The sequence below is a fragment of the Psilocybe cubensis genome, chromosome 3, assembly GCF_017499595.1.
Source record: "Psilocybe cubensis strain MGC-MH-2018 chromosome 3, whole genome shotgun sequence".
Lineage (NCBI taxonomy): Eukaryota > Fungi > Basidiomycota > Agaricomycetes > Agaricales > Agrocybaceae > Psilocybe > Psilocybe cubensis.
Window position 1 is genome coordinate 1,267,353 of NC_063001.1, and position 21,095 is coordinate 1,288,447.

The window sequence follows — 21,095 nt, forward strand, 5'->3', positions numbered from 1 at the left end:
CCTTCTCTTCAAGCAGTATTCTGGCTCTAATTCTTATTCGCCCATCCTGGTGTTCTTGAGGACTTTAAGAGGTATCAAAGAAAGTTTTCTGGAAAAGATTTCTATTTACCAATTTCTCAATCGACATTGTTTTCTTTGGTAAAAGGTACTGTCACGCTTTGGTTACAAGTTCCAGCATCCAGCATCCTATATATAAAGGGGTCCGGCTTAGGGGGTTGTTACTAGATCCATTGCTCCTCGTCCCCACTTTCATTGCTATTATGTCGATTTCGATGGCATTTTTGTGGAGATCCTTGCGAAATGGACTCGCAGGTAAGATATCCAGCGCATACGAAGGAACTCGTCTGATAGTTATTTTAGGCATAACCTGTGTCGTCAATGTCCCTCTTTTTGTGATTTCGTTGGTCGCTCTTGCTCGCGGGAGCGGAGGAAGTAAGTCACCCGGTTTATCAGTCGCCAGTCCCTTGTAATGTATCCCTGCATTCAGGCATTCAAGTTGTGGCAATAACATTGAACGGCCTCGCGCTACTTTGTCCACTTCTATTCGTAATTCATATGATTTACCCATTTGTGATCATACCGGGCAGGCAGCGTTATAATTTCCTATTTGTAGCGTTGGCAAGCGTAGGATTTGGTGCGTATGATCTTGTGCTTCAAATAATTCGGGTGCTGATCTTGTTTTCGACATTAGTTAATGCAGTTACACTTTCAGCTCGAGCAGGCATCGGTGGTCTTTCTTCAGATTATGCAAGTGTCGGTGATATAAGTGCCTTGGTATTAGCTCTAGCTTGGTTTGCAGTCATATTCGGTGGGTATCATATGACAGACAGCTCGAAAGCGATGAAAATTGACATTTGTGAACAACAATAGCTGTCGCGGGACTCGCAGTGAGCTTGTTTGCTATTCCATATCTCGAGGGATTGCCCAGAACGCCTCACAATATATCTACCTCACGTTTATCCCAAGGCGCTCCTACGGTCAGATTCAACGGACCTACAAAGCAGATGTCTGCCAGCCCGATCAACAACAGCAGGCAGCTGTTAGAGGAAGGAAAGTACCCAAATGGAATGCCCATCACTAATGTCGAGAGATGGCCAGAGATTCCTTTCGGGTTATGAATACGAGAGGCGAAGTTTTTTTTTTTTTTCATATAGCCGGACGTTATCAGATATGGTTGTTCAGCCTAAAACATCAGTGGAGAAGTCGGTGTTATTGGCCAAGTTGGCTAAGTGTTTGCTCCATGGCGTCGTAGTCGTAATCGTCGTAGTTTGCCCAAAGCGCGTCGTCATTATCTTGTTCTCTGGAATCTATGTTACTAGGATAATGCATAGTTTCCTTACTGGATGATTGTGCTTGAGAGTTTCTAGCAGTGTCATTATTTTTGGTGATATTTGCTTGAAATGTTGCAGAAGGTTCAACTTCAGATTCCAGGACAGTGATGCCTCTCGACGTTATGATATAATCCAACGCAACTGGAGAGGCAACATTACTGAAGATAACGGCAAGGCGCCGAAGAGAGATTGACTGTTGTTCTTCCTGATTATTGAAAGAAGACTGCTGTGAGGGATCTGTGTCTGGAGATGTATTGTGTATGCGGCGACGCTTAGGTAAATCTTGCGCATCAAAATACTTGCGCCTTCCTGTGCGCGCAAGCATAATTCTGGTATTGATTTGGTTCGCCCAAGTGAGACCAAGACTAGATTCTTTGGTGCGTTCACCAAAGAATTCAGCAGTGTTGAACCATCGAGACTGCGTGCTGTAAAGGATACCCGTGTGATCATTAGGATCACTGTTAACGTGGTCGAATTTGTCTATAACTTCGTTTAAAACAACAACGGCTAAGTTGTAAGTGCTTGCGAGTGTGTGGAGGCTTGTGGATATGATGGTAATATCTTTGGACCGTTCTATAAGTGTGGCCGATGTCGTCTTGTTGTTGGAGTGAAACAATTCCCCCAAAGCATCTATGACCAAAAGTTTGACTGGTTTCGCTCCTGGCTTTGAAGCTTGACTTTCCACAAATTTGGGCAAAATATTTTCCAGAATTTGGTGCAAAGTTGGGACGGTCGGAACCAACATTGTATGCACATCGTCCAAGCCACAGAAGGAGGAAAGAATCGGGTCGTCAGAGTTGACCATGTCATATAGTCTTCGTGTAGGTAATTTCGCGGATGTCGTCAGATAGCAACATGAAGCCAACAGCCCTCCATGTTTGGGAGGCGCTTGAATAAATAGTGAAAGCTGTAGTGCCAATTGAGTTTTGCCGGCAGAACTGGGTATGGTCATAAACAACAACACGGAAGACCCATTATCCTCAAACAGTATGCCTACCTCTCTCCTACAATCTCCCATAACATTCCAGTCCGGATTCCTCCCCCAAGGGCATTGTCAAGAATGGCATCACCTGTTGAAAACTTTTCGTCTGCATCATCCCATAAGCTCAGGTTTGAGAGCCGGTCAAATGAATGTAATGGTAATGAACCAAGCACGGCATCAACAATTCTCTTGATTTCGATGGGAGAAGCTTTACAACGCTTTGCAATATCCTGAGGAGGCGTCACAATAAGGTCATTGATTGTTTGAAAGTTTCCTATGTCGTTATGCAAATGATTGAGTTGTGGGTTGGCTTGTAATATAATAACAATATCGCTCGCCTTTTCTTAATAGATTGATCTCTGGATCTTTCAAACCATGATTGGTGAAGGGAACGTTTAAGTTCATTGACAGAGAATCATTGGGTATAATGTTGACAGTCTAAAATGTGGAAATGTTGAGAGATCTTGTTGAAGTTAATCCTGAAACAAGGAATGGCACTCTAACAGAACTTCCTTGTTTTCCCTGACCAAACAACGCACGCATACAGCTGTGAAAAACATACCACGATTTTGTTTGTTCGCAAGGCACGTGTATTGTGAAAATTCTCCGAAGCCAAGGAAGTCCATATTTTAATAAGATGCATAATAAAATAAATGACAGGTATAGTCATAAAGTTGTCTGGAATGGGTACTAATCCTGATATGCGTAGAATGTATAAGATAATGAAGCGAAAACTTTCAAATCGACCGCTGACGGCCTTGCGCCGAGTCGGTTGTCCTCCTCAAGAAGCCTCCCACAACGTTAGTAACGGTCTCTGTGATTTGACGTTGTTGGTTCTGAGTATGTTTGACAAGGAAAAGTCGAACATTGGTGGCATTCCAAATACCAAGAGGTGACATTGCGTGGACGTATATTTCACCCCATATCAGCGAGGTGACCCATATTAACGACGCATCCGACCACTGGAAATAAAGTAAGTAACTGATGGGTCTCTGACAAACTGCGCTGCCTACCAAGAAGCGACGAGAGGAAATGGGTGGCTTGGTGGGGAAAATGTGATCCAGATTCACGTTGGATAGGAATTTAAGTACATCAGCAGAAGGCACCGTTCTGTGTCGTTGCATGTCTTCAACCTTTTGCACGACATCAGAGATAAAAAGCATGACGGTATCCAAAGGAAGTCTAGATTACGGATTTAGTCTTCTTGTTTTATGATCTTTTATTCGCAGGCTTACCCTTGTTGCCATGATGTAACCTAAGCATTTGGTGAGCTTAAAGCGACAGAAAGACAATTATGATGCCTTACCCATTCTTGTGTGGGCACAAATCCACTGCGCCCAATTGGAAGAGGAACCCGATCTAGCGCAGCGATGTTTTCAACAGACATGGAACGCCTTTCCCTCATTTTACCCCTTGCCTTCTCCGATATGGGTGATTCCGACGCGTAGGGGTTGTCTGAGGTCGGCGACATGAATGAACGAGTCATAGGTTCGTCTCCTTGAGAGCCCCGAGGACTTGTGACGCTTTCCCGTTCGCGTTCCTGTGAGTCGCTACGAACACCTTCGTTGTGTAGTAATCTGGCCTTTTCAGCACCGGCATCCGCTATCTCGCCCTCTTCCACTGGAATTTTTCCTTTCAAACTAGACGATTTATTTGCGAGTTCCTCCTTCGCGAGCTGGGCACGTTTCACTTCGCGAAGTCCCCTGGCAAGAGTAAAAGTTCCTAGATCCTCAAATATCTTGCGCGACTGCAGGATTCCATAAGTGATGTTCGAATTTTCTGCGGGGTGATAAAAGATTATTGAACTGAAAACCTCCAACCTGATTTAACTTCAGTACAGACCATTGTGCTAGAATAGACGGATTTCTTACATGAAGAAGAGTAATCGAGGATGACCTTCGTCTGATAACAGGAACAAAGGGTTGGAAAAAGAATTGAACAACTGTAGGAGCCGTGCAGAAGCAGATACACCAATATGTTTGAAATAGGGGGCAGCATTTGACAACGCTATAATGAGTGCCGGATAAAGCGACGTTAAGCTACCAGAAGTCGTTGCAACGATTGCATAAACGGCCTTAAAAATATCATTAGAAGAAACGCGATGGTAACCGTACTCACTCACATGAATCATGAAGTCGGCTATTGTATCTACTGGCCCCCATTTTGTCGGAATTTGTGCCTTAATAGGTTTACTGAGCTGAGATCCAAAGGCCGACTCGGCAGATAATGTTTGCACGATGTAAGATATGGCACGGCACACTCCATGTTGTTCTGCTAGAAAATCAGCGCCAGACAGCGAAATATTACACGAAAAACACACGAGGTTTATCTTTAATTTCGACGCAATAGAACAGTAGATATGCAATTAGGTCAACTGATTTTTCTGATTCCAAAACGAAAGTGCGGAATTTCTGGAGAAAATCGTTTGTTAGATAGCAACAAAGAAAAGTGCACTGCTCACCTTATTAATTTCGATCAGTTTCCAGAAGAGGACGACTACAAGACGTGTAAACAAGGAACAAAATAAGAGTTAACCCATGCATATACTTACTAGCTTCCGTCACGTACGGCAAGGACTTCTTAGCTCCGGGTAACAGATTTTTGACTGTGGCTATTTGCTGCTCCATGATCCCAATGATTCCATCAAGAAGATATTCAAAATCTTGCGTACGATGCTGCAAATAAATGTCAATACAAACATCAAGGAAGAAATATTTCTATTACATACCAACTTCATGATAAAATATCTAAATGTGTTTGTTTTGGCGGTTGGGGAAGAATTCTGTCCATCTAAGAGTTGATCCCTGGCGGGCCCGCTTTGAAAATCAAGCAATACACATAGAACTTGTAAGGACGTTGTAATCAAAGTGGTCCTTGGATCCTCCCCTTTGAAAACGAGGTGATTGTATGGTAGCTTTCCAGCTATGGTCCCAATGGTGATGGTGTCTGTCGTGCTTGAATTCATCGCTGTGTTCAACAGAGAACATAATATCGTAAGTACGTCGCGGCGAGGCATCTTTTCGACAATGTGCAATGAAGGAAGGGCGGGATGAGTGAAAAGGGAAGCAGCTGGTAAATAGATTTGCCTTGACAGCAATACAAGAAGCAATCGTAGAACTTCTGTCTTGTTGCTGTCGTACATTGTTGTATTACCCAATGAATTTGCAGAGCCAATACCTTTCTCCCTAACATGGATTTGGACATGGAGTCAATGATAATATCAGAGTCAATGAGGAAACACCCACCATATAACATAGTTAATCTTGTGATGGTCAACTTGAATAGATTTAGGTAGTGTAAATCCACAACAAAACATAAGATCCGTTATCGCATTGAGGAGCCTCTCTCCAAGAGAGGGTAGTAGCTTTTTCGGTGCTTTCTTGGTCGGTGTTTGGGGGACTTTCTCTTCTTCTCGGTCGCTTCCATCTTCATCCTCTATCACAAATTGGGGTTCAGCGGTCCCGACATCGTTAACGGCAGAGTCGACAACTTCTTCCTTCTTCCAAAGAACCTCGATTTCGAACGAATCGGAATCCCCTTCTGCCTCGAATACAACAGGAAGAACACGTTGCAAGACACGCAAGCAGTTGAGGACTTGATCGGTGGCCGTTTTTTGTTGTGATACACCAGCAGATTTGATGAGAGATGAAGCATATGCTGCTACTGAACCATTGGGTGCTGATGGAAATGTATGATCTGATATGGAGTTGAAGAGGCGAGCAGAAACGACCTGAATAAGTGTAGTCACATTCTCAGGTGCGTCGGCGAGAGCGCGGCGTACTGCATATATATATGAATACAAGAGAATAAAGAGGTTACGAATCAACTGACTGTGATTCGGAGTTATGAGAGAGAAGACCTCAGATGCGGAGTCGAATAGGATAAAGTACTGGATTAAGAATTGTTAATGCCCACGTAGTATGTAACTGCAGAATTTCGCTTACTTGCTCCCAGTATGCATCTGTGGCCGGTATGTTCTGCAATGTGTCAGAGAGGTATCAGATACATACAGAAAACCACACATACCCTAACAGACCATAGCTTTACGATTCCATTAGGTTGGCTAGGGAAAGCCAGCTTCGCTTCATCGCCCAGTATTCCGAAAGGGGCGGTAAACTTCTGAGGGATTCTGGCAAACATACAGCCAGGTATGCTGCAATTACGGAGATATATAATCAAATATGAGCAATGATAATGTTGGCTAACAAGACTGCCTAGTTGGCCTTATGGTGTCGTGAGCACAAGCACTAAATGCGATGGGCCTTCGTATCCAAAAGCAGCACAGCCACTGTATTCTGAATCCAATATCTGCTTCCAGCGGCCACTGACGGCAGCCCGGCATTTAGAATGATGGGTATTTCACTGTGCTATACTACAAACAATCATCCTGCTGCAATCTACAGCTCAAGTGGCCGCGCGGCACTGCCTTCCAACTAAGTACATGATGGCTCAATAATAACAGTCGGTTGTTGTATCTGGGTGAGAAAATGAACATTTCTATGCAACAGAACACTCAGTATGAATAAGAGTTATCCTGAACAGCATTCCGTCTTCGTAAAGAATCGTAAAATTAGCCCGGTAACGAGTCCATGATGATACGACAATGCACTCTGTATGTACGAATAATCCTGCTGAGCCTCCTCCTATCTCTTCGACCAGATCAAGTAAATTACATCTATGTGTTGAGAGTCTCAAAGACACTGATATCACATTTCCGTCAAGAAAATGACGATACAGAACCGACTTAGACCATCATTGCCCCAATGACCGCTGACAACAGTGCGAAACCGCTCACGGCTACTTTTGAGGCGCTGGATGAATTACCACCGCTGCCCCCCGGGGAAGTGCCCACGTCGCTAGACGGTGTGGCGGAAGCAACGGCGTGCAGACCTCCAGTGACAACTGCAGTGGCATCGTCCTAAAATTCAAACTTCAGAAATTATGCAAAGTAAATCATCGAAGGGAACTTACAGTTGGAGCGTTACTTCCGAGTGCTTTGGCTGCTTGCACGAATGCATCGAAAGTATTCCCGGTGGCGGGTGCGTTGATGCTTCCAACCATACCAGTCCCGCAATGTGTAATCTGCTTGCAGTGGAACCACACCGCTAATTTGGAGATTTATTTAAAGCTTTGACACATTTTAGCCAGTAGGTGCAACTTACGACTAGAGTCCGTTACATTGATGGTGAATGTTGAGGCCGTGACTAATCCAGAATCGAATCCGGCAGCGGCGCTACCATTGGCTTGCAAATACGTGCATGGGTTTTGGAAAGAAGACTGGGTAACAGAGTGTGCAAGTGGGCTAAGCAGGATGTTTAATTCCAGCGATCAGAAGCAGCATAGTCAGATGGCGTACCCTCCTGGGAAGTAGAAGGTGATCTGCGTTCCAGGTGTAGCAGTGATGTTAGATGGATTATAGACTAGGCTTCCATTAGGGGCCACATCAACCTGTATGAATAGTTAGGAATAACGACCATTGCAATAAATTATAATCACTGACGTTAATCTGGTTTCCGCTACTTGGTGGCGCAGAAGGCACTGATGCAGCGGCGGACGTTGTTGGGCCTGGATTACTTGGAGGAGCATAACCATACTGCGCAGCAGCAAAGACCGGAAGGGCAAGCAGAACGGCAGATTTCGTGAACATTTCGAAGTCGTGAAAGGTGGGAACCCAAAGGTAGAAAGTTAAGTCGGGAGACGTTTTGGACACAAGCCCCAACTCCTTAATATATCCCCTACTCAAGGTGCTGCGGATAATATCAAACAGGCTGTGTGAACGGCTGAAGGTAACTCATTTTACACATCTCTCTCCCAAGAAAGTGCATTCATTCTCACTGTGTGTAAGAAATGAGGTGTGGTGGTGATACGGCTGTCGCGGTGCATCGTTTTTAGAGCGAGGAATTTGATCGATCGTCGATGTATCTAAAAATAGACGTACAGATTCATTTATACTACCAAGGTCGATGAGGTTATTTATTTTAGAAATTTGTGCTTAGCCTGATTGGTCAATGAATTTACAATGTTCCCCGTCTACTTAGATCCATATCACGACTCACAATGATTGATTGCACTGGTGAATGGTGTACAATGGCGCCGTCACCGTGTATTCCATATTATGATGGATACTTGCCCATGGAAATGCAAAAAGATACAGAAGACCGCACGGATTCGGGTTCATCACTGGCCGACAGACATCTCCATCGGTTACCACGGGTGCTTTAGGTTGTCTTTCCTAAAGCAATAACAGAACTTAGCCTTACTTAGCCTATAACTGTTGTTCCATAAAAGGCATTTAACTATTCAAGCTCAAGTTTGAGTGACTGCGCTTATCAGAAGGAATCAAGTAACCAGAACGACATAAAGATCGTCAATTACTTAACTGGTTTAAGCACTCTCTACATTCTGTAGGAACAGTATATTGTATGCTAGATACTGAATAATCTTCGACAGAAGAGATCCACAACATATGAAAATATGATACTTCTACATGTTATCCAATGTCCGAATAACCCTCTCGTTAGGCGTTAAAAAGTAACCTTCATCATGATGTTAATCTACGCAAAGAGCATTACAATTGCCACCGATAATGCGGCAAAGCTGCTAGCCACAAGTGTGGTAGCGCTGCTGGCAGTGCCGCCGGAAGATCCTCCAGTGTCACTGGATGGTGCGGCAGTGGCGACACCGTGGACACCTCCAGTAGCAACTGCGGATGGGTCATCCTAATGAGAAAAAAAGTTAGCGCTTAATCGGATCGTCAAAGATGACAGAATCGTTTACAGTTGGCGCGTTTGCTCCTAGACTCATAGCCGCTGACATGAAAGCATCGAAGGTGTTACCGGTGCTTGGTGCGTTGATAGTACCAACCATACCAAGGCCACAATGTGTGACCTGTTTACAGTGGAAATATATAGCTATTGGAAAGGCAGGCAAAAGGTTAATTGATTTGTATGCCTCTTTTGGAGGGTGTAAATTATTTACGCACGTTGATCGTCCGTAATATTTAATGTAAAAGTAGATGCCAATACCAAACCGGAGTCGAAGCCCGCGGGATCGCTACCGGTCGCCGTAAGATACGTGCAAGGGTTCTCGAATGACGACTGAGTAACTGAGTGCGCAGTTGTCCTGTTGAAGCTACTCAGACAACGCAGATAATTGAACCACGTCAAGCAACTCACCCGCCTGGGAAAAAGAATGTAACAGTACTACCAGGGCTAGCACTGACATTGGCGGGATTGTACACGAAGTTTCCATTGAACGCTACATCAATCTGCAGGGAGATAGTTTTTGATAAACTGTACGTTACTCGGGAACAGGGTTACTGACGTTTATTTGATTTGCCGTGCTCGGTGGTGCAGATGGCACACTGACGGCAGCGGCGGCGGTTGTTGTCCCGGGTGCAGGGCCAGGTGGGGGTCCGTAAACTTGCCCAACGACGAGCGCAGGGAGAACAAAGAGGGTTCCAGCTAATGAAAACATTTGTACCAAGGTGAGACTCCAAGGAAGAGGGATGCAAGAGATGCTTTTATTACTAGTCAAGTAGCCGTCTTATTGTATAGCTGCTGCGGATATTAGATTATGTGGTTAGATTCAAGGAACTCTATTTTTTGACGGGTCCCAGGAAAGTCATTCATTCTCAAGTGTGGTTTATGATGTGATTGTTTCCTGAGAGACTTTGTCCCCCTGCTTATAGTCAATAGTCAAGAGCGCAAGAAATATGGAAGTTTAAAAATAGACTCAATGAAGTATAAATAGATTTTTGGACCTGAGCTATTTATCGATTATCCTTTGATCGTTCCTTTTGGAAACTCTCTTTTCTACACTAATCTGAAGATACCCGAGCACTCCATTTGTACACTGACAAAGAAGAGAAAGAAATAATGCAACTCTCATTGACCCAATGGAATAAGCACAACGACACTGATATGCCACCCACGGTGGGAGTATAAGTAGACCAGCTCAGCTATTACAAAGCGGCGGCGTGGGTATATTAGAGATGATGAAATACTAAACATTTCTCAGGCGAACAGCGTACGTTCGCAAGTTGCAAAGTGCATCCCAGATACCTGATCAAATGTGGACGGTCCGAGTCAAATAGGGTACGGTCATGTGGGGCCTCTGCGCGGTTTATGAGCATTTACCGTATGATGGAATGAGCATTGACTTCCAAAACTGTCATAACTCATCAAAGAGTCCCTACTATCCACCTTTTGGTGCAGAACTCTCACGTTTACTCGGAGCAAACGCCCAACAAGACGCCAGCGGGACTTCGACCGGAGTGCATGTTCTCATGAGTTAGAAAAACGAGTCGGCAGATACGGCATGTTATCTCCCTGCCTCATAATTCCCCGAGCACCCCACGTAGAATGTAAATTAATCATCTGTCTTTGCTGGTCTTGAGGTATTTATGTCGTTATGTGAATGTTCTACTTTCCAGTTTACCGCCATCTATGCCTATTGTAGAAGGGTACAATCAACAACTAGATTATTTAAGAGAGTTCATGCCGAAATAGACATCAGAGATGAACTACTTTGAACAACCAAATATTCAGTTTGATTTCTGAACCAAAATTTTCTTTGCGTCTTCCCTACTCAATTTAGCAAGTTAAGGGATAAAAATGCAAGATTACTATTTCATTTCCAACAAGATAATTGAGCTCTTTTGTGTTCCCTATTCTAGGTACTATTTATGAACCGCTGAGATAGCGAAAAAATCGAGAAGCCCTGCTCATTCCCGTCTGACTTGCCCCCTACATTTAAGATAGATCTTGGACAGATGAACGCTGGGAGCCTACATAAGACAAAAATACTTAGAATTACCTTGTAAATTAACTGCGGCTAGAGCGAACTTTTTTTACTCGTCAATGGGCTTTGCCTTCTACTACCTTCCGCAATTTGGAGATTCGGAGGAAGGATACAGCAACATTGTCTTGGAACTTCTGTCAACAGGTGCTAAAAATAGATGTTTGGTTTGACGCGGTTTGATAAACACGCCGCATGTGCCCTGCCTACTTGGCGAGATAATGATACCAGGCCGCTAGCTCGACTTCCATTGTTAGCTCATTGACAACTACCACCACGATGCGCAGAGGCGTAGGGTTAGCTGCATTCGACCACCAAGAACAGGCCGAGCGTTCTTATGCTGAACTATCATCCGAATTATCCCGAACTCAAGTCGAACACCTTCACTCCCAACTCGACCAATTCCGAACAGCCCTCGCTCACTTTGCATCCACGCATCGCGAGTCCATTAGGAGCGATCCATCCTTCCGATATGCCTTTCAGCAGATGTGCTCCTCTATCGGTGTCGACCCGCTTGCTGGTCCGCGGAAAGGTGGCTGGTGGGCGGAGCTTCTTGGGCTCGGCGATTGGCAGTATGAACTCGGTGTTCAGATTGTGGACGTCTGCGTGAGCACAAGGGAACAAAATGGGGGCCTAATAGAAATGTCGGAGCTCGTCCGGCTTGTCAGCAAGCTGCGTGGTGTGAGTGGAGGAGGTATCACGGAGGACGATGTCGTGCGCAGTATCAAGACGCTGCAACCTCTGGGGGCTGGCTACCAGGTGGTTGAGATCGCAGGCATAAAGATGGTGCGGAGTGTCGTGAAAGCTCTTGACGAGGACCAGACAACCATCCTTGCAATTGCGCGTGAAACAGGAGGTCGTGTCGTCGAAAGCGATCTCATTCAGCGCAAAGGGTGGACGAGAAATCGTGCTCGAGCTGCCTTAGAGAACATGTTGCTAAGGGATGGTCTGTGCTGGTTGGATGCTCAAGATAACCAGGCCGGTCGGGCATACTGGGTCCCTTCCGCCATGCACTGGGAAATATGAAGCCTTTTCCAGATTTTCTCGTGAGTAAATCCATCTTTTGTAAAGATTGATTATACGCAATGTCATATACAATAAATGCTAATGTAGAGTAAAGTCAAAAGAAGACTTCAGAGAAGTTCCTCAGTCGAACTCGTAATCCATAGATGAAGTTGGCGCCGAAGGTTGAGGTTCCGCCGTGATGGGACTTGGTGCGTCCGAAGGTTCTTCTGCAAAGCAGTTAGCCAGCAAGTTTGACAAAAAAACATCAAAGCGCTCACCCTTTATTTCCGGTTTTCCACCGGCACTCATACCATACATCGAAAAATTGACGCACTTGACGGCCAACGTTCGGAGGTTCACTAGAACCAGGATACCCGTTTGCGCAAAACTGGGAATCAAAATCACTCGACATCTAGCAGGAGATTTTCCCTTGCTACCCGTTTGTTGATCTGTAACGAGCTTTGTCCCAAACCTTTTTTGCCCACCCACGATGTATATATCTGGGGTTTCTGTGATCAAGAATGGGTCTTCGTTAAAGTAAGGATGACACCACAAGGTGTCAGGCGCAGTTGGCGCCATATGCCGCCACCTGAGTGTGGACGCAAGAACAGACAAGCGTGTATTCGGAGGAGAAGATAGATACTTGAACATATCATTAAGAGGCTGCCCGGAATTGATTAAGACTTTGCGCTTAACGGGAGGCCGAGGTGATTTGGAATTTGTCGGGCCGGACTCTGAACAAGACGCGATGGTTAGGTATGTAGGATTCGTTTCACAGGTCATGGTGGGGTATCGTGATGCGTCACCAAACAAGGCTCGAGGAAAGGGTTGTTGCGGCATGAGGGTTCCAGATGGATCTGATTCGCCCGGAAGAATGTTTATCGGGATGGAAGTTGCAAGATCGTGTAGTGTAGAAGACAATTCAATGATAGGCCGCGGTGAGAAAGACGCCGAATCATACCCATGTCGTTGCTTGGAGCCGAAAGTCAGCTAAATACGTTCTTTTGATGAGAGAACAAAACTGCGCAGACTCACAGCTTTTCTTTCAGCTGCCGACAAGATGGTTTCTCTTTCTCCGGGAATAGGCCCTAGAGATTGCAGAGAGTCTCCAGCTATTATAAGTCGTGATATTTGTGAAGCTGATACTTGGTCATCCAAGCAACCGCCTTCCCCGGTTAAGTATTCGACAAGCATCTGTATTTGGGCGTCAGCGGGGGACGGAGACCCAATCTCAAGACCGGAAACAACGCCAATCCATTCATCAGACAGAGACGTGTCTGTGGAATCTTGTTCTACTTCGAATTTCAAGAAGGCTTCATTAGATAAGTAGAAATAAGGAGCATACCATCAATATCCATCCTAGTCTCTTCGTCGTCCTGTTGCGTTTGCGGTGCCATTTCTGCATAGCAGATATCAATCACTTCGAACACCCCACCAGGTGTTTCCATTCCCAAAGCACCGATAATAACACCGGTTACGAGCATAGCGTTTTTAACGCAGTCTCCGACGAGTTTTATTCTGCCTGATTCGTCTTCAAGCATGACGTTATCATTCGGAGAAAAGAATTTTTCTGGTAGAGGAGGTGGGGGAATGGATTGCTACGTTTGTTTTAATACATCTTGAACTAGACAGAGAAAGTTCTATCGGGCTTACATCTCTAGCAATGTCAATCATAACGTTCGGTTTTAGTGGCATATCCATGTAAACGGTGCCTATAACATAGCACAGTTTGCCTTTTTCAATCTCAAGTGCGCGGGGTACCAGCACAGGATTGCCTGTTTGTGTCACACACCAAGCAAGCGGCAGTCAGCTAAATATAAGCGAAAACAGCACACAGCACAAGAGAGAACACACCAGCAAGACTACCCCATCTACGCAGTGCCCGTGCCTCAACAACCTCTTTCAATTTCTGCAGTCTTATAAAATAAATGTTGGAGTATTGATGTCTGTAGGACTTGCGTGAACTATCAATAATGAAGGACGGTGTAGCAGGATCAGGAGTGTGAATGTATGTTGATGTTCTCTGTATTGATCCTGAAGCGGGCACGTCACTAATGAACGATCAAGCATCGAATGAGCAGAGAAGTTGTGAGAGGATTGAAATCAATTTATTAGGACTTACATTGAAGCATACAGTGACATTTTGAATTTTCCTGAGTGATGAAAGCTAGTCGCTGTGCTGAGAATGAGGGAATTTGAACTTCAAAACCACGAAGAATTTTTGAATAAGTGGTCTAAACGGTGCAAACAAACTGATCAATGTAATTATCGTCACGACGCGTCGCGTGAGTTTGGCTTTGTTGACGTGATATCTTGGGTCTCCGATTCAACACCATCTGGTCCGACGACAGTCAAGCTCAAATTTGTTTTAACTCTCATCGTTTAGCGTCCTCGACAGTCATTTCGTCTCCATCAAATTCTAGTTATCTTTGTGAAAATAAAATAATCATAGGAAAGTTTCTTCAGATCAGTGTTTACTCTGTATTGGCTATGGTTGACTCGCTGAGTCCGCGGCGCGTATGGCAGTCATGATGTGTTGTAACCTTGATTTCGCCAGACCCTGAGGGTAAATCATTTTCAATAATCCTGATGACTTTCACCCACCTTGTGATAGGTATTTCTCTTCTTCGATTATCGCGCAAATTACAATGATCGCCCACCTTTGTTCCTTTTAGCACAGGTGTATTTCCAAGCCACGAGCTGTCTGCGAGTCATAAATGAGGTGAAAACCTTTGCCATATGGGCCCTATTTGAACCCTATTAAAGGATCATCACTGTTCATATGATCCACTTTAAGCCACGATGGTCGCAATGATTGATGATTCCTCGCCTCTTGGCTCCAGAAGATTCTTGGGTCTATAGACTGATGCCCCACCGGTAAGATCTACAGTTACATTTGTTCCTCATATACAGTACCTTACTCACTCTTATTACAATAATCCTTAGTATACTCGGCGTATCCCCATTGGCACATTAGGTACGCGTCGACATCCACCGTTCCTCTGAAGATGTTCTCCAACAATCTGCGATAAATGAGTACCAAGCACGTAATATTCGGAAGCGCACACAACCTCCTCTGTTGTCCGGTTGAAGCGGGAGAAAAGGTATCGCGTTACAACCATTCCCGTTCTTTTTTTCGTATCATATATCACAGCTGAGATATTTTAAGGCCGTAATGTGTTTGCAATATATATATTAGAAACAAGAAAGCCACGAGTCCCATATGAGTGGTTGTCCCTCCTAAATCTCATACCATGTTTGAAGGTCTACTTGCGCCGATAGGTCACCATACGAGCTACTGGATGTTGGGAGGGATCATTGTTTGTGGGATCATTGACAAAGCAATAAGAGCCAGGAGGAGAAATCCTCGACTTTTGCCTCGTCCTCCTGGTCCCAAAGGTCTTCCGATCTTAGGAAGTGCATTGGAAATGCCTCGCGAACAACCGTGGCTTGTATACGATCAGTGGTTCAAGGTTTACGGTGCGTTATTTTCTGTATCTTTACAGCTTTTAACTATTGGAATTCAATGTACTCATTTTATCTTCAGGAGATATGGTGTATTTCGAAGTTCTCGGGCAACCGTTCCTTGTTCTCGGGTCTCTCAGAAGGACCACCGATCTTTTCGACAGGCGATCTTCAATCTATTCGGATAGACCACGAATGCCAATGCTGATTGAACTGTGAGTCACTTAGTTGCAAAACCACGACGGCACATTTAATACTGAAAATTTATTTCCCGCCTCATCAATCATGTAGTATGGATTGGACATTTAACATGGTACTTATGCCATATGGACCATGGTGGCGTCAACACAGAAAGACTTTTAATGAATACTTTCATCAAAACGCAGTTGCAAAGTATATTCCCGTTCAGCAACACGAAGTTCGCGTCTTTCTCTATGAGCTTTTAAGAAAACCACAAGATTTTATGGAGTCTAGCCGCCAGTCAGTTTGTCCAATAACTCATTTGCTTACTTCTAGGATCTCTGATTTCAAGGCCTTCTTCTCACCAGTATGTTCGCCGCTACTATCATGAGAGTGGTTTACGGCATTAGAATCAAAGATTCAACAGATCCATCCGTAGCAGCTGCCGAAAAAGCACTAGAAATTTTAAACACTGCAGGAACCCCTGGGGCATTCCTCGTGGATGTGCTTCCAATCCTCAAATATGTCCCTTCTTGGCTTCCTGGTGCTGGATTCAAAAAGAAAGCGGCTAAATGGAAGAAGTACAATACCCTAATCGTCGAAAGACCATTCCAGCGCGTTGAAGAATTGCTGGTGAGTATCCCTCCAACTAGATCCCATACTTGGCATGCTAATTGATAGCTACGTAGAGGGAGGGCGAAGCACTACCCTCCATGGCATCTGCACTCTTAGAACGATTACCCGAGCGGAACGATCCGTCTTATGTTGAAGAGAGGAAACTCGGTCAGAATGCCACCTGTCTTGCATATCTTGGAGGTGCAGATACGGTAAGTCTTCATATGATAGTTTGAAATTGTTCAGCTCAGTGTGGTGCCGTCTAGACACTTTCTGCAGTTCACTCATTCTTCTTAGCAATGATACTGTATCCCGAGGTACAAAGGAAGGCCCAGGCAGAGCTGGATTTAATCGTCGGCCAGCACCGTTTGCCAGATTTTAGCGATTATGATTTTCTACCGTACATCAATGCTCTGGCAAAAGAAACGATGCGCTGGCACTTGGTAACGCCCCTTGGTATGATTTCTTCCATTTAGGCATGTGTAGAGGCATCAACTCCTGGATAGCTATTCCACACAGATGCACAGAAGACAATGAATACGACGGATTCTTTATTCCCAAAGGAACGATCGTAATGGGAAATGCCTGGTAAAGCTACGTCTAAATCATGTCTTTTCGCACAGATCTAACTAAAAATTCAAAGGACAATTCTCCACGATCCAGTGGCCTATCCAAGTCCCTCGGAGTTCCGGCCAGAAAGATTCTTGAAGGATGGTAAATTAGATCCAACTGTAAGAAGTCCAGATTGCGCTGCCTTTGGATTCGGCCGTCGGTAAGTAAAGGTATAATAATACCAACCGTGGTTCTGAGCCGTCTCTACTGTCCAGTATTTGTCCTGGAAGGCACATGAGTAATAACTCGCTATACTGTGTCATCTCTTCCTTCCTAGCCGTGTATAACATTAGCGCACCGTTGGATTCCCTTGGGAACCCAGTAGATGTGCAACCAGAATTCAACGATGGCCTGGTCTCGTGAGCCTTCCTTGAAATATTTATGATATACCTGCTGACATTATTTTTAGTTTCCCTCTACCATTCAAATGCACAATCAAGCCTAGAAGTCCTCAGGCCGAGGCGTTGATTCGCAGTGGGATTGAAATGGATTGATGTCTCTTATTCCGTGTCTTCCCTTTCTTTTCGCTCGCTACAGAACGTCATTGCACCCTGAATACATTTCAAAAATCTCCAGTTTTACATATACAATTTCCGTGATTTACATGCTCATTACTTTACAAGAACACTTCTTTAGCTTAAAAGTGTATCGCATCTTACTTGGCGTGGCCGCTTAGCAAGGACGAGCATAGGTTCCACTGTAATCGCTACCCTCTCCTTCTTTTAGGTTGCTCTCGGGATGTTCATGCTTCTTTGGCTTTTGAATGTGACCAAGGGTATTCAAACTGTGCATCGATGACGAGGAGTCTGCCAGTTGCTCTGTGATTTCAACCTAGAGATCAAAGGTTCAGTGCATTGGATCGAATTCGTTTTGACCGCAGTACCCACAATGTCATCAATAAGTTTGTCAATTAACTAAAAAAATTTCGGAATTGTAAATTTCCACCACCTCAAAAGTCAAGAATGACTGTACATACAACTTCGGTAACGTTTTCTCGAACGACCACACGAAGAATTTCGATTTGCTCAAGCGAAGGAGGTAACTCATAGTTTGGAACAATCCTAAGCCATGCCTATCAGTAATTCTTGCGAGAGAAGGGAGAAAACAAAACGAACCAGCCCTTGGCTCTCAGAAGGGTCTGAATCCATTTCTGCTGAATTTCGGGATGCTTTTCTTTGAAATTGTCAGAGAATCTAAAAGCAACCACTGGCAAGCCTGGTTCGTATGCCTGTAATTCATTTGTGTAACTGAGATCCTATGATTAAATGAATGCAGAAAATGAGTACCTCGATGTCAGCGTCGTCAATTCCATGAGGGTCCTTTGCACCAACAGCTCGATGTATGTCACTGAGGACAGTGTAATATCCGGTCTTCTCCAGAGCGCGGCTTAATTCTCTAGCATTCTTCATATCAGCAAGTCCTACAGATCGGTATCCTTCGAACCCAAGATGGACGAGGTTGAAATATTGAGCAAGGATCGGGGCAGCTGGTCGCGAGAAATTTAGCGAAAATGAATACTCCACTGAACCGAGATAGTGAAGCTCAAATATAAGGTCTTTAGGAAGGTGAGCCTTGTCCCGCCAGACGACCCAGCCGACGCCGACATAGCTGAGGCCGAACTTGTGGCCTCTATAGTTTTTATGAGACTCAACTTAGACGTCATTATTCCAAGTTAGATGCTTACGAAGTGTTGATCGATACTACGCGCGGAAGCTTGAAGTCCCAGACCATCTTGGGCTAAGAAGAAATCAGCACCTCAACCCAGGCGAAACAAAAAAAATACTAACATGAACAAAAGGTGCAACAAAGCCTCCAGAAGCACCATCAACTACAATATGTATGAGAGAATGCCCAAAAGGCCTTTCGTCTTCCATGCTCACCGTGTATGGGTACATAGATCCCTGTCCTCTTTTCGTATTCGTCCAAAAGATCAGACATTTCCTTCACTGGCTCGTAATGGCCAGTGTATGTACCTGCAAAGCTTGAATATACAGCCAAACCAAACCAAAATCAAGCTACACGTACTCCCTAAAATTATGAAAATACCAATTGTATTTTCATCCACAAAATCCATAGCTTTCTTAGGGTCGAGTCGATATTTACTTTCGACAGAAACGGGAACCAGCCTGCACTCGACGTCGAAATAACGAGCAAACTTTTCGAGAGCGACTTGGGCATTAGCACCCATCACAATGTTGGGACTAAAGACGATTAGCCCATACTGTTATGCACATTAGAACAAGTATTACCCTGGTTCGTGGATGTTCTTCCCAGCCGCCTTCATCCTGGCTTGCCACATCTTCTTCATAGCAAGTCCGCCGAGTTGAATAGCCTCAGATGAACCGGTTGTGGCTGTCCCAACAGCTTGCTTCGCCGAAGGAGCGTGCCATAAGTCGGCCAAAATCGACACACCTAATAAGAAACATCAGTGGTAAGGACTGGCTGTCAGATATCGTGCGCATTACATCGAGTGTGAATAATCTCTATATATCAAAAAAAAAATTCGGGTCAGACTAAAAATGATCACAGCGTATATCTACGTACGGGTAGCTGGATATTCGTCGCTATCTAATGTTGACGTGAGCAAAAAGAATTAGTGAGATATACGCATAAACGTACCTATCAAATTTTTGGCAATGTTCTCATGGACAAGTTGCTCGCCCTGAGGAGGCATCCAGGTGTGAACGAATGATGCTAAATTCAGAACTGTGGATCCATCTAAAGGAAATGAGGGTCCGAACTAGTGACCGACACGTTTAATAAATCGAATTTACCTAGGGCAAGCTCGTCATGTATGAGCCTGTAGGCTGCGTCTGCACTGATACCCTGAAAATATCAATTTAGCCAAAGGAATTGGAGGACTTGATGAAGAAAATTCCACCTTGGACGCAATGTTGTACTTGGGAACTGGGTTGGTAACATATCTGTCACCATATGAATAGGTAGCTTCTTGGTGAGCTGTAGCTGTATGATGAGCCTTTTCCTTTGGACTTTTCTTGTCCTATATGTGATAGGACCAGAGTCAGTAATACAGGAGGGCGAAAAGGCTCAGAGGGTGTTACTTACCCTAGAATCTCGGATAAGCTTGTCGGTGTTAACGTGCTATGAAAGAAGGATGTCAGATGTTAAGGGGGCTCAGTAGGAAGTGAACGTACTTTGGAGAGCGCCATGGTGGGCAGAGGAAAGAATGGGACGGTATGACACAATGAGTTACTCCGCTATATATACCTTAAAGGATTCCAAGGCGATGTTGTCCTTCGAAATTCATAAAATAGAAAAATAGTGATGTCATTGGACAGCGTTGGACCATTGCATTTGGCTTTTTCAAACCCGCAGATATTTTTATAGGAGCTATTTTCTGCCAATGCTCCAAAAAGTGTGTTGTTCAACATGTGTCGCAAGATGCTCAAAATTTGAGTGGTTCATATAGCGATGTATGGTGAGAACGAAGGCTGTTTAAATGACAAGCTCTGCAAGATGAACTGTCGCCAATGCTGGATGCAGTTGTGAGACAAGTTTAGACGCGGTCTCACTCGGCGCAGAGCCGCTGTGCACTACTTTCTGTGCGCGACGTGAATGTCACGGGACTTCCCGCGATTATACTTACGCGCCCAAATGAGGCGACGCTTTTAACCCTTTTAACACTCCTTTCCACTGCTAGCATGGGCGGTCCAAATCTCGAAATATTCAAGTTTTCACTCTATCTCTTTGTCCCCATAGCTGCCCTTGTGCACTTCGGTGACCCAGATTGGTACAGAGCCGTTGTCGTTCCTGTGAGTCGGGTTCCCTTTCAGACACGCTGCAATTTGCTCATTAATTGCCATAGTATCGCGACAAGCTCTTTCCCTCACTGGATCGTACGAATCAGGTATATTCGTACTCCCCAATTCTTAGTGACTCCCTGTTTATAATTTTCTGTAGCGAATTCCTACAGACCAGTCAGGCGTGCGAGAAGAACTGGCGAGGATTAAAGCCGAGAGACTGGCTAGACGGGCACAGAGGGAAGCAGAAGAAGCAAAATCCTCAGAGCAAAATTAAAATGATAATGTGGACCTTGAATTGCATTTCTATCACGTTTCTAATTTATCACGGCTTACATTGAACGC

General features: G+C 44.6%; 8 protein-coding genes across 8 annotated transcripts; 3 read left to right on the forward strand and 5 right to left on the reverse strand.

The window, feature by feature from the left end:
- Nucleotides 1-1,209: 1,209 nt before the first annotated feature.
- On the reverse strand, nt 1,210-6,655 carry JR316_0003197 (Protein HID1; the record flags this gene model as incomplete). The annotated part of the gene is made up of 18 exons (XM_047888972.1): nt 1,210-2,269; nt 2,329-2,587; nt 2,853-2,860; nt 3,061-3,275; nt 3,327-3,495; nt 3,549-3,568; nt 3,620-4,133; nt 4,185-4,387; nt 4,436-4,584; nt 4,634-4,724; nt 4,775-4,809; nt 4,865-4,988; nt 5,042-5,498; nt 5,559-6,093; nt 6,145-6,202; nt 6,258-6,290; nt 6,340-6,466; nt 6,597-6,655. The coding sequence occupies 18 exons, from the start codon at nt 6,653-6,655 to the stop codon at nt 1,210-1,212; spliced, it is 4,116 nt and encodes a 1,371-aa protein (XP_047751346.1).
- Nucleotides 6,656-7,057: 402 nt separating this feature from the next.
- On the reverse strand, nt 7,058-7,960 carry JR316_0003198 (putative GPI-anchored cupredoxin; the record flags this gene model as incomplete). The annotated part of the gene is made up of 5 exons (XM_047888973.1): nt 7,058-7,231; nt 7,285-7,418; nt 7,476-7,615; nt 7,670-7,761; nt 7,814-7,960. 5 exons carry the CDS (start codon nt 7,958-7,960, stop codon nt 7,058-7,060), a joined length of 687 nt encoding a protein of 228 aa, XP_047751347.1.
- Nucleotides 7,961-8,867: 907 nt separating this feature from the next.
- On the reverse strand, nt 8,868-9,789 carry JR316_0003199 (putative GPI-anchored cupredoxin; the record flags this gene model as incomplete). The annotated part of the gene is made up of 5 exons (XM_047888974.1): nt 8,868-9,032; nt 9,091-9,224; nt 9,296-9,444; nt 9,489-9,580; nt 9,637-9,789. The coding sequence occupies 5 exons, from the start codon at nt 9,787-9,789 to the stop codon at nt 8,868-8,870; spliced, it is 693 nt and encodes a 230-aa protein (XP_047751348.1).
- A 1,602-nt stretch (nt 9,790-11,391) lies between these two features.
- On the forward strand, nt 11,392-12,138 carry JR316_0003200 (Vacuolar-sorting protein SNF8; the record flags this gene model as incomplete). Its single annotated transcript, XM_047888975.1, has 1 exon — nt 11,392-12,138. The coding sequence occupies one exon, from the start codon at nt 11,392-11,394 to the stop codon at nt 12,136-12,138; it is 747 nt and encodes a 248-aa protein (XP_047751349.1).
- Nucleotides 12,139-12,258: 120 nt separating this feature from the next.
- JR316_0003201 (DNA polymerase delta small subunit) lies at nt 12,259-14,259 on the reverse strand (the record flags this gene model as incomplete). Its single annotated transcript, XM_047888976.1, has 7 exons — nt 12,259-12,344; nt 12,396-13,089; nt 13,153-13,403; nt 13,463-13,715; nt 13,771-13,892; nt 13,972-14,033; nt 14,240-14,259. 7 exons carry the CDS (start codon nt 14,257-14,259, stop codon nt 12,259-12,261), a joined length of 1,488 nt encoding a protein of 495 aa, XP_047751350.1.
- Nucleotides 14,260-15,371: 1,112 nt separating this feature from the next.
- JR316_0003202 (Cytochrome P450 monooxygenase COX2) lies at nt 15,372-17,483 on the forward strand (the record flags this gene model as incomplete). The annotated part of the gene is made up of 9 exons (XM_047888977.1): nt 15,372-15,597; nt 15,665-15,797; nt 16,131-16,395; nt 16,452-16,589; nt 16,644-16,833; nt 16,884-16,965; nt 17,021-17,149; nt 17,205-17,348; nt 17,399-17,483. The coding sequence occupies 9 exons, from the start codon at nt 15,372-15,374 to the stop codon at nt 17,481-17,483; spliced, it is 1,392 nt and encodes a 463-aa protein (XP_047751351.1).
- Nucleotides 17,484-17,661: 178 nt separating this feature from the next.
- JR316_0003203 (Glutamate decarboxylase) lies at nt 17,662-20,159 on the reverse strand (the record flags this gene model as incomplete). The annotated part of the gene is made up of 17 exons (XM_047888978.1): nt 17,662-17,820; nt 17,877-17,903; nt 17,966-18,050; nt 18,105-18,217; nt 18,276-18,618; nt 18,674-18,726; nt 18,777-18,817; nt 18,870-18,962; nt 19,015-19,190; nt 19,239-19,401; nt 19,455-19,472; nt 19,534-19,557; nt 19,609-19,707; nt 19,764-19,815; nt 19,871-19,990; nt 20,056-20,091; nt 20,145-20,159. 17 exons carry the CDS (start codon nt 20,157-20,159, stop codon nt 17,662-17,664), a joined length of 1,617 nt encoding a protein of 538 aa, XP_047751352.1.
- A 492-nt stretch (nt 20,160-20,651) lies between these two features.
- Nucleotides 20,652-21,027, forward strand: JR316_0003204 (uncharacterized protein; the record flags this gene model as incomplete). The annotated part of the gene is made up of 3 exons (XM_047888979.1): nt 20,652-20,762; nt 20,816-20,857; nt 20,911-21,027. 3 exons carry the CDS (start codon nt 20,652-20,654, stop codon nt 21,025-21,027), a joined length of 270 nt encoding a protein of 89 aa, XP_047751353.1.
- Nucleotides 21,028-21,095: the final 68 nt, after the last annotated feature.